This window comes from Sapajus apella, unplaced genomic scaffold (assembly GCF_009761245.1).
Source record: "Sapajus apella isolate SASKATOON/1434 unplaced genomic scaffold, GSC_monkey_1.0 scaffold33, whole genome shotgun sequence".
Classification (NCBI taxonomy): Eukaryota; Metazoa; Chordata; class Mammalia; order Primates; family Cebidae; genus Sapajus; species Sapajus apella.
Window position 1 is genome coordinate 23,314,059 of NW_022436973.1, and position 12,311 is coordinate 23,326,369.

Below are 12,311 nucleotides of genomic sequence, written 5' to 3' on the forward strand. Positions count from 1 at the left end.
AATAATGATAGCTAGCAGTTTTGCAGATTTGCTGTGTCAGGCACTATAGCACTTGGTGCTTTTTTTTCCGCTAGGAGGTACTGCAGAGGTGTTATTATCACCCACATTTAACAGATAAGGAAGCCGAGACACAGAGAAGTAAAGTAACTCCTCAATCACACAGCCTATGTGGTAAGTGAGGGAGCTGGGACTTGAACCAGGCGATAATGCTCCAAATTCCACTTATACTCCCTTACCACTCCCTACGTGGCAATAATGGCCTTGAGGCAGGAGGCAGGACTTGACTCTGGAGTTGGGGCTCAAACTCAGGACTAGATTAATGACGATGGAAACAGGGAGGAGGCAACAGCACTTCTCTATGAGACAAGCCCACCAGCGCCATGGCAACACACAAAAGTTACCACCCCTTTTCAAGGCAATCACCTTGAAGTTACTACGCTTTTCCTAAAAATTTCTGCATACTCTTCCCCTTAATTTGCATGCAATTAAAACTGAGTACAAATATGATTACAAAACTGTAGGGTATAACAATTTCATTCTTTTGTATGTGGATATACAGTGGTCTCAATACCATTTGTTGAAAAGACTATTCTTATTCTTTCTCCATTGAGAAACTGTCAGAGTGTTTTGTCTTCCATGTTGCCCAGCTAGTCTTGAATTCCTGGCCTCAAATTATCCTCCTGACTTGGCCTCCTAAAGTGCTGGGATTACAGACATGATCCACCATGCCTGGCTGTAGTAAGTTTTGAATTTGGGAAGTATGAGCCCGCCAAATTCTTTTTCAAGACTGTTTTGGCTATTTGGGATACCCTTGCATTTCCAAGTGAATTTTATGATCAACTTGCTAATTTTGGGGAAAAAACTCAGCTGTAATTTTGATAGAATTTTGTTGAGTGTGAAGATCAATTCTGAAAGTATTGCAATTTTAACAATATAAACCCTTTCAATCCATGAAAACGGGATGCCTTTTCATTTATTCAGATCTTTAATTTCTTTCAACAATGTTTTGTAGTTATAGTGCATGAGTCTTGCACTTCTTTTGTTAAATTTATTCCTAAGTATTTTATTCTTTTTAATGCTACTGTACATGGGTTTCTTTTCTTAATTTCACTTTTGGATTCTTCATTGCTAGTGTCTAGAAATATGATTAATTTTTATATATTGATCTTGTGTTCTGCAAACTTCCTGAACTTGTTTATCATTTCAAATAAGTTTTTAATGGATTCCTTGGGATTTTTATATACATAAGATTACATTGTGTGCAAATAGAGATAGTTTTATTTCTTTCCAATTTGGAAATTTCTCTATTTCCATTTCTTCTTTCCCTCCCTCCCTCTCTCTGTACCTCCATTCTTTTCTCTTTTTTTTATTTTAAAAATTGTGATAAAATACACATAACATAAAATTTACCATCTGAATCATTTTAAAGTGTACACTTCAGTGTCATTAAGTACGTTCATATTGTTGTGTAACCATCACTACCATTTATCCAGAACTCTTTTCATCTTGCAAAACTGAAACCCTGTGCCTATTAAATAATAATGCCCATTTTCCCCAAATCTTAGCCCCTGACAACCACCATTCTACTTTCTGTCTCTGTGAGTTTGACTACTCAAGGTACTTCATAGATATAAGCGGCATCACAAAATATTTGTTCTTTTATGTCTGGCTTATTTCTCTTAGCATAATGTCCTCAAGTATCATCTGTGCTCCAGCATTTATTAGTTTTTTTCTTGATTTTTAAGGCTAAATAATATCCCATTGTATGTATATACCATTTTGTTTATTCATTCATTCAATGATGGACATTTGGGTTGCTTTCACCTTTTGGCCAGTCTAGTAGGGAGACAATAAAGATTCAAGCAAATATCAAGTTGTGATATGTGCTTAGAAGGAAATAAATAGAGTGCTAAGACCCCTGGTCAGGCCAAAGTTTGGGGTGAAGTCAGCAGGTCCTTCCCAGGCAAAGAAAGCATCTTGTGCCAAGTCCTTTAGGTATAAAAGAGCTCCTGATGACCTTTCCCTCTTGCTGTTACCCAAACAAGCACTGCCCTCCCTGCTGCTGTTCCTTGATCATTCTGCACCTCGGCAGCCTGACCTTATCACATTGCACTGGGGTTGTCTGCTTTCCTGTGCTTCCTGTCCACCCTGCCACCTGGTACTTGGGGGTACCCACTAAATGCAAGAAGGGAGGGAGAGAGAAAGGCACAGTAGAAAGGCAGAGAGCAGAATGGTGGGAGACAGACAGAGAATGTGGAAGAAGAGTCTCCTGGGTTGGTCACAGGGCCTCTGCATCAACCTGTCAGCAGCTGTGGCCCCACAGCCACTGCATTCACTGTTTCCTGCCTGCTTGGCCAGCCAGGCCCTGGGCAGCAGGTGCTTGGTCTTCCCACACAGGCTGTAGTGGATTGAACACCGTCCCCCTTAACAATATACCCAAGTCCTAACCCCTGGTTCCTGTGAATAAGATCTTTAAAGATGTAATTCAAGATCTTGGGACAAGATCATCCTGGATTTAGGGTAGGCTCTAAATCCAGTGACTTTGGTTCTTGTAAGAGAAAGGAGGTGGGAATTTGAAACACATAGGAGGAAAGAAGGCCATGTGAAGATGGAGGTAGAGACTGGAGTGATGTGACTACAAGCCAAGGAATGCCTGAGCCACCAGAAGTTAGAAGAGTCAAGTTAGCTAGAGCCTTTGGATAGAGCATGGCTCAGCCAACATCTTGATTTTGGACTTCTGGCCTCCAGGCTCTGTGTGAAAGAATACATTTCTGATGTTTTAAGCCACCAAGTTTGTGGTAACTTATTATGTCAGGCCCAGGAAACTAATACAGGCCCAGAGGCTGATGGCTGGACAGGTGCACCAGCCTTGCTTCCCTGCTGACTGCCGGTACCAGCCTGACCAACTAAGATCTTGGCTTTGTATTTCCTTTGCTTGGAATGCTCGACCTCTCTTTGCTTAGTCCCCAAGGCTGTCTTTGGAGTATGGGCAAAGCACGTTGTACCCGAATCTTTGTGCTGTAGCATGTGTCCTGGTTCCACAGACAGAGTAAGGGCTCATCACTCAGAGAGGTGCAAGCCCCTGTCATTTCGTCTGTAGAATACTGCTCATGCAAGTCAAGAATGTCTTAGCTTGCATAAGCAGTATTGCGCAGGATGAGTCTGGAATCAGGCTGGACCCTGTCTTCCTGGAATGCCTTCCCAACCCTTCAACTCCTGGCTAAATCTTACTCCCTTCAGCGTTCCCTCTCATAGACTGCTTTTCCTGATACCTTCTGCCCTGGCCGATTTAGAGACTCCTCCTCTCTGCTCCTTTAGCCTCTGGACACCCCAGTACAGTGCCAGTCATTCCGAATTGTTCTGTGCTGTTAGCTCACCATGTGATGAGTTCTCTGGGGACTTCTCTTTGTTCCCTTGCCTCTGAATCATGCCTGGCATTCAGGAAGCTCTGTACTTAGAGAACACATGAAAAATCCTAGCATGGTGTATGGCACACTGAAGCCACTCAGCGAAGAGGGGCAGTCTAGCATAGTGGGAAGGGCAGAGGCCCTGAGATTAGACTGCCTCATTAGAATGCCAGCTCTTCTGGGCTTTGAAAGCTTAGGGAAGTTACTTAACCTCCCTGTGCCTCATTTTTATTATCCATAAAATGAGTTTATTTTATTTATTATTTGAGGCAGATTCTCTCTCTGTAGCCCAGGCTGGAGTGTAGTGGTGCAATCTCCACTCACTGCAACCTCCACCTCCTGAGATCAAGTGTTTCTCTTGCGTCAGCCTCCTGAGCAGCTGGGACTACAGGCACCCACCACCACGCCTAGCTAACTTTCACATTTTTAGTAGAGATGGGGTTTTGCCATGTTGGCCAGGCTAATCTTGAACTTCCGACCTCAGGTGATCTCCCCATCTCTGCCTCCCAAAGTGCTGGGATTACAGGTGTGAACCACCATGCTGGCTTATAAAATGATTTTAAAATAAATATTAAATGAAATAATGCACGGACATTGCTCACCACTGTGCTTGGCAAGCTCTAGATACTGTTATTGCTTTTTTGTTAACCTGGATGTGAAATCACATAGCCCACAGTAGGTGGTCTGTGTTAAACAATAGACAATATTATAATTAAATGGTGGTGGTGCAGTGCAGAGTGGGAAGCATGGGTTCTGGGTTCTGCAGGAGAGTTCTCCCTTACTAGCTATGTTCCCTGGTTGGGTTAGCTTGCCTCTCTGTGCCTCTGCCTTCTCCTCTGTAAAATAAACATTGTACCAGTGTCTCACTTAAAAGCTCATCATAAGAGCTTCGTAAATATTTGTTAAATAAAATAACTACATAACATGTGAAAATGGCCAGCCCACATCAGGCGCTCAATAGGAGTGATTGCCATCACTGTCACCATGTAATAGGATGTTAATTTCTCCTGTGGCCATGGTTAAACCTTGGGACAAAAGACCCACAGACTTCATGTTCTTTTTTTTTTTTTTTTTTTTTTTTTGAGACAGTGTCTCACTGTGTTGCCCTGGCTGGAGTGGATTGCAGTGGCACAATCTTGTCTCACTGCAACCTCTGCTTTCCAGGATCAAGCAATCCTCCCACCAGAGCCTCCTGAGTAGCTGGGACTACAGGCACATGCCACCACACCTGGCTAATTCTTTTGCCTTTTTTGTAGAGATGGGGTTTTGCCATGATGCCCAGGCTAGACCACATTGTAAGTTCCAGAAGCTCCCAGCAGAAGGGACCCAGCCATCAATCTGCAGGTCTTGTCAGAGAGGTACCAGGTCAGAAGAGGTCTTACTACGTACTCCCCTCATCCAAAGCCCACCCCTAAGACTGTAAGAAGATGACTAAAGTGGAAGAGGTCTTTGACAGTCAAGAAAGTGCCATGTTCCCAGAGACAGGAGCTAAGGTATGAGTTGGGGGTATATGCAGGTGTTTAAAAGAATCAGTGTTAAGTTGGGGGTGTCTTCAGCAAGAAAGGGCTGGCTGGTCAAGATTGAGTGTGCCTACAGAAAGGGAAGTTGGTATTCCCCTCCCTGTGGGAGGTCTCCTTATCTCATCTTACTTACTAAGCCATGTACTACCTGAGCAGGGAGAAGAGAACTGGAGGGAGACAGCCAGTGAAGACTACTCCTCCTACCCACAAGTGGCAGGTTGCAGTTCCCAGCCTCGGAGTGGGAGACAGTGGAGGTGAGGGTTGGGGGACCACGGCCTCGTAAAACCTCTGCAGAACTTGGGGACAACAATCACCATGCTTCACAAAGAAGCTGTGTTGAAAGGGGCCAAACAGCACAAGAAATCAGCGTGTCTGGAGGAACAGCACAGGAATCAGTCAGAATGGCAGCAGGTTGTGATGGAGTCACCATCTGTCCTCAGCAAGCATAGATAGGAAACTAGGGCGGCAGCACCCGCCCACTGAGCTGACACTGAATCCTCACCCAGTTAAGACAAAGGCATCTGCTCTCTTCTCTCCTCTTCTTCCTCCCCCTTATTCCCCAACAGTGCTCTCAGCATTGGTTCCACACTAGAGACCACCTGGGAGCTTAAAAAAGTCCTGATGCCAGAATCACATCCCATAGAGACTGTGATTCAATTAGTCAGGGGTGCAATCTGGCCTGCTGTGGTAGATTAAAAATGGCCATAATGCCTTGGAACCTCCTACCCCTTGAATCTCGATTGGGCTCATGAATTGCTTTGACCATTAGAATACGGCAGAAATGACGTGGTGCAAAGTCTGAGCCAAGCCTCTAGAAACCTCACAGCTTCATCTTTCACCTCCTGGGAATGTTGCTGCTATTCAGAAAAACAAGGGCTGGCTTATTGAGATATGAGAGACCAAGCGGGGAGACAGTCATCTCAGCACTCCCATGTGACAAACGTATGTGAGATCCCAGCCAACACCACCTGGAGGAGGTGAACCAACCCAGCTGAGCACAGCCTAAATTGCTGACCCACAGAATTGACCAAATAAGTCATTGTTGTTTAAGACATATAACTGAAACACCTCCTTGGGTAATTCAAATGTGCCCCAGGGGCTGGGTGCAGTAGCTCATACCTGTAATCCCAGCACTTTGGGAGACTGAGGTGGGCAGATCACCTGAGGTCAGGAGTTCAAGGCCAGCCCGGCCAACATGGTGAAGCCCTGTTTCTACTAAAACAAAAATTAGCTGGGTGTGGTGGCAGGCATCTGTAATCCTAGCTACTCAGGAGGATGAGGCAGGCTGGAGAGTTATTTGAACCCAGGAGGCGGAGGTTGCAGTGAGCCAAGAGTGTATCATTGCACTCCAGCCTGGGCAACAAGAGCAAGACTCCATCTCAAAAAACAAAACAAAAAAAAGTGCAACCAGAGCTGCAAACCATGATGCTAGAGAACAGAAAAGGGAAGTGAGGAGATGTTCAGAGCAGATTGTGTCCCCTCTTCAGCAGCCTTCCAGGGTCACTGCTCTAGCCTGTGCTCAGGGGATGGGAGGAGACAGGGTCTAATTCAAGGTTGAGTTTGAAGTCATAATTACTTGGTAACATGGTTTTAGCAAGCAGAAATGGTTGAAAATCTGTTAATCAGATCACAACATTGCTAAGGAACCTGTTACCCAGTGGGAAAGGGAGACTTCAAAGTATATAGTTGGAAGCAGCTATAAGAAAAAATACAACTGTTTTGTTGTTGCGGCCTACCAGGTACAGGCTCTTCAGTGAACCAGTGGCCGTAGCTGGTATCATGGCACAGGTCCTGGCAGATGCTAAACAGGAGGTGCTATTATTACTAGTCTGAGCCGGGCCTGTGCCAAGCATTTGTTCTAGGTGTTCTATAAATAATACCTGCTACGATTATCATTATTATTACCAGCAGTGATTATTACTATATGTGAATATACCTAATGCAATGCCTGGTATATGGCAAGTATTCAAGGAAGTGTAGCTGTTATTATTTCATATGGGAAATCTTCCAAGGAAGAAGAGGTACTTAGCAAACAGAGGAAGCTATTAATACAGCCTAAATAAAGGCACTTGGCTCAGAGCACAGAGACGATGCCAATGGAAGCTGCTCTCAGCGTCATACACGTGGGGCGGGGCCTGACCCCAGGCCACCCGCAGTGGGCTCTCTGCAGTAGCTGGGCCAACCTGGGGAAGATAATAAAGGTTGCCGTGTGACCCTTACCTTCCGGATACTTGTAGAGGCCAGTGATGTCCACACGGGAGTCGCTGCCTACCGCCTTGGTGCTGATGCATCTCCCGATCTTCTTCGTGTCCGAGTACACACGCTCCCGGCTCTCATCCTCGTGCCACAGCCACGTGATGTAGTCGGCGTTGACCTCGGCGAACACGAAGGGGCCATCGTGGGCCAGGTGTATATCGCCCTCACGGATGGCGGTGACTGAGGCTGGGCCGCACCGGAACACACCTGGGCAGGAGGGGTGGGTGCGAGCAGCATGGGTAAGGAAAAGTAGGGGTCTGGAATGTACCCCACCCAGTTGAGCGTACCTTTACTCTCCTCCTGAGGGGTGGCGTCCAGAACCTGCCAGCCATTGTAAGAGGGGCCGAGGTCCTGCCGGGCAAACCAGCTCTCATTCCAGACATGGAAATTCCTGCCGCAGAGAGAGGATGGGTGAAGTGGCCTTGAGTGAGGGCATAGGAAGGGAAGATCCTACTGAACGGCAGGCCCTGGGTCCCCTAATCTTCAGGAGAACTGCTGCTGCATCTCGTGAATCATTCATTCAACAACACTAATGAGCACACAGCATTCACAGATGTTTGTATATATGTGTATGAGTGTATATAGATGTGTGTGTTATCAAGAACTTGTTATTCAAGGTACTGCAGCTAAGACAGAAGATCCTTACTCTCATGCTGCTTACATTCTAAAACAGGAGACGGGGAAAGCTAAGTCAGTAGATAAACAAATGCAAGCAGCAATAAATGCCGTGAAGGAAAAGAGGGGCTGGAGCTAGAGAACAGCCCCTGTAGACGTACTCTAGGTAAATGACATTGAAGGTCAGCCTTAAATGAGAAAGAATAAGCTATAGGAAAAGCGAACGGAACAGTATTCCAGGCAGAAGGAACAGCATGTGCAAAGGTCCTGAGATAAGAAAAAGCCTGGTGTGTCCAAGGAGCAGAAAGTATACAAGTGTCTCTGGGATGTGGCCAGCAGAGGGGGTAGGTATGGTTCCGATTGTGCAGAGCTCTGTAGGCCCTGGTAAGGAATTCCAGCCTTATTTTTAATTCCCTGCGTTAAAGCTGAGAATATGAGTAGGAAATGTGACATCACATGCTCAGGGTCTTGCAGAAAGAAAGCAGCAGAAAGAAACCTGACTCCCGGTTTGCCTGACTTGGCATCTTTACAGCCGGTCTCAGAACCCCTCTTTTGCAGGTTGTTGGGGAAAGTCTCTTGATTAGCATTTGGGGATTAACGGTGGGACCCTGATAACCTGGGTGGTGACAGAGTCCCCAACATCAAAATGAAGTCTCTGTGCTTTCTGCATGAAGAAAAGAGAAGAATGTGAGTATTTTGTGCTTCCAGGGTGAGGGAATGAAGAGAACCAAAAAAGAGGGGAGGCAAAGGGGAGCAGAGAGATGGTCCGAGCTGGAGGCGAGCTCAGGAAGGGCTGCTGGCATGTACCTCTGGGGAACAAGGCTACAAGGCTCTCTATGTCTCTGTGTTATGTTCTCTTCACCATCTCTCCTAACCTTTATTTTTATTTATTTATTTTTTTGAGACAGTCTTGCTCTGTCACTTACACTGGAGTGCAAAGGTGCAGTCTTGACTCACTGCAAACTCCACCACCCAGGTTCAGGAGATTCTTGTGTCTCAGCCTCTCCATTTGCTGGGATTATAGGCGTGTGCCACCACACCCGGCTAATTTTTTTTTTCTTTTGTATTTTTAGTAAATACGGGGTTTCATCATGTTGGCCAGGCTGGTCTTGAACTCCTGACCTCAAGTGACCTGCCAGCCTTGGCCTTCCAAGTAGCTGGGGCCACAGGCAAGTGCCACTACGCTCGGCTAATTTTTGTATTTTTAGTAGACACAGCGTTTCACCATGTTGACCAGGATGGTCTCGATCTCTTGACCTTGTGATCCACCCACCTCGGCCTCCCAAAGTGCTGGGATTACAGGCGTAAGCCACTGTGCCCGGCCCGAATGTTCTTGTCTGCAGAGCGTCTCTCTGACAGGAGACGTAGGAGACAGTGATAGTGTTGCCTCCAGGAGGAGGCTGGGGAGGCTGGGGAACTGGGAAGGAGGGAGACGTCACTGCAACCCGTTTTGTACTTTTTGAATGTTAAGCCACATTAGCTTATTTCGTATCATAGAAAATTAAATTAGATTTTTTTTTTTTTTTTTTTTTTTTTTGAGAAGGAGTCTCACTCTGTCGCCCAGGCTGGAGTGCAGTGTCGTGATCTTGGCTCACAGCAATCTCCACCTCTGAAGTTCAAGCAATTCTCCTGCCTCAGCCTCCTGAGTAGCTGGGATTACAGGCGCCCACCACCATGCCTGGCTAATTTTTGTAATTTTAGTAGGAACAGGGTTTCACTACGTTGACCAGGATGGAGTGCAATGGTGTGATTTCTGCTCACTGTAACCTCCGCCTCCTGGGTTCAAGCAATTCTCTTGCCTCAGCCTCCCAAATAGCTGGGGTTACAGGCATGTGCCACCACACCTGGCTAATTTTTGTATTTTTAGTAGAGATGGGGTTTCGCCATGTTGGCCAGGCTGGTCTTGAACTCCTGACCTCAGGTGATTCACCCAGCTTGACCTTCCAGAGTGCTGGGATTACAGGCATGAGCCACCACACCCAGCCTAGAATGAATTTTTTAAAGCTTTATCTGATGAATTTTGTTTTAACCGAGGAAGGAGGCTGTTTCCCACCTGAGACACACAGCATGGAGAACCGCAGCTGACACAGAAGCAGGTGCCTGATCCAGAGATACCTGTGCGGACGGAGATCCTCCCCACCCAAGGAAGCCACAGATTCCCAGAGAGAGTAGAATCAGGTGTTCAAGGCAATCAAATTTTGAGGCCCCTCCTGCCCTCTGAGTCTACATCTCCTGACCTCAGACCCTACATCTCAAAAGAGGGACCACCCTGTCCTCAGGGTGCCTCTCACTCCCTTCAGAGTCAGCTTAGACTCGGGAGAGCAGATGCCTTGCTCCACCTGCTGGGCTTCTGGAGCCTGGGGCTTGGGCTGGGAGCGGGACCCACCACATGCTGTCTTCTGTCAGGTCCTCCAGGGTCCGCCCGAAGAAGTCCACGTATTTGTCCACACTCAGGTTCTGGTCTGTGTCGTGGGCTGAGTTGAAGTTGGACACGACCCGTGTGGCTATCCCCAAGCACCTGAGGACTGCAGAGCAGAGGCTGGGAGGCTAAGAGCAGGCAGGACCTCAGCCCCTGAGAGAGGGGCCTGGCTTATACAGCAGGTGCCCTGGCTCATTTGTGGCCAAAGCCCTCTGCTACCCCATCTTTGTCTGTCTGTCTACTTTGGCAGGTTGTGGGGCTGAGACTCCCATCTCCACTCTCAGAAATGCCACTATCTCCTGTACATTGTCTTAAGAACTTCGGGAGACACTGCTGCCACCCCATGTCAGTAGACAGGTTCTGAGGCTGGCAAGACCTTGGATGCCACTTAATAGAGTCCACTTATCTTCCTGAGGGGACTGGAGGCCAAAGGGGCCACAGGACTCGCCCAAGGCATTCAATGAGTGAGACAGAGGTAGGACTCCTTTAAAATAAAAGATCAGATGTCATGGAAATACATTCTCTGGCTTCTCTCTTCATTAGCGAGACTTAATCTCCCTGTCAATGAAGATGGATTGCAGCATATGCAAATATATGTAAATATATTTAGATAGAGGAGGTTGGGGCAGGGGCCCTTCTCTCCCACGGTACCTGTACACATGACTCCAGCGAAGACCCAGCACTGGCCGTACTTGACTGGCTTGTGCCTGCCCTTGAACCACTTCTGCAGAATGGCCACGCTGCCGCGCCAGTGCAGTGGGCTGGTGCCACCGCCGTACCTGCCCCGCCACTGTCCTTGCACCACACCTTGGTCATTGTTGCTGTTCACCTGGGCAGAGGAGGGCACGGGTCCACCACCAGGCAGGGCTTCCCACTTCAGGAACTGCATCATGGTGAAATCCTCTCCAACTTTGGACCACCAGCTCAATCGGGGTCACTCTTGTTTTTTAACTGTCTGAAAATTGGGGGCATCTGTTGTCTTAAAACACCTACTTCTTGGTAGCACTTGTCATTTTCAATTATCTTCCATTTGGATACTGTGCCATAAAAATCATTACAACTTTACAGCATTTCCTACATTAAATGATCTGTTTTGGGGGACTGCTGGTGTAATAATTATAGGGACAGCTAACATTTATTAAATACTTATAGTGTGCCAGACATTATGCCAAGAATTTTGTGCACACTCTATTAACCTGTTGAAGTTTACAATGTAGGTTCCATTATTCTCCTTTTTTTTCAGATGAGAAAACTGAGCTTCAGAAGCGTTCAGGGACCTGCCCAAATCACACAGCAAGTTAGTCCAAGTGGTGATCTGTGAGTCTAGGACTTGGACTCGGGAGCCTGGAGTTCAGGACTTTCACTGTCCTCAGGGCTGTGATGCTCTGCTGTTTGGGATTGTCACTCATGTTAATTCTCTGTGCTCCAATTGCTCTCTGAGGTCTTGAGGAATTGAGAGTATCAAATAGGAGAAATATAGCTTTGTACCATTTTGGAATCTCAAATACCCACCCACTGACTTTAACACCTGCATATGGTAGAGTGAGGTGGTGGGTCCTCCAGACACCTTTTGGGAGGAAGCACCATGGCCCGAGGCATGTGATAGCTTAAAAATGGTCATGCTTCCCATGGAGAGGTTGGTTTATGCCCCCTCCTCTTGAGTCTGGGCTGGGCTCAGACTGCTTTGACCACTGACTATGATAATCTGATAATGTGAAGTGATGCTGTGCCAGTTTTCAGGCCTAGGCCTTATAAGACTGGGAGCTTCCACTTCCTCTTTCTTGGAAGAATTGCTTGGGGCAGGGAGGTGGGGATACGGGAGCCATTGCTATGCATGAGACTGCCATATTGTGAGGAAGCCCAAGCTAGCCACATGGAAAGAGTGGAAAGAGTGATGACCGGTGGATCCCAGCTGCTCCAGCCACCCCAGTCCAGGGCCTGACATGAGGGTGGGGAAGCCATTCTGGACATTCCGGTTCCAGGAGACATGACGTGGACCAGAACCTAGGAACTGCCAACCACCAGAACCAAAGCCCCAGACAGAGGTCCTGTCAAACCATCCCAGACATATGCAGCCATTCAGACACCCCCAAG

At 47.1% G+C, this 12,311-nt stretch overlaps 1 protein-coding gene across 2 annotated transcripts in view; it reads right to left on the bottom strand.

Annotated features, from left to right (window-relative positions):
• Nucleotides 1–12,311, bottom strand: part of TGM6 (transglutaminase 6) — a 43,264-nt gene that overhangs the window by 15,398 nt on the left and 15,555 nt on the right. For both annotated transcript variants that reach the window (XM_032295626.1, XM_032295625.1), the window contains exons 6-9: nucleotides 10,869–11,046; nucleotides 10,185–10,323; nucleotides 7,471–7,574; nucleotides 7,148–7,390 (exon numbers count right to left, since the gene is read on the bottom strand). In XM_032295626.1, coding sequence (XP_032151517.1) covers nucleotides 7,148–7,390; nucleotides 7,471–7,574; nucleotides 10,185–10,323; nucleotides 10,869–11,046 — 664 coding nt within the window. The remainder of the gene's footprint in view (nucleotides 1–7,147; nucleotides 7,391–7,470; nucleotides 7,575–10,184; nucleotides 10,324–10,868; nucleotides 11,047–12,311) is intronic.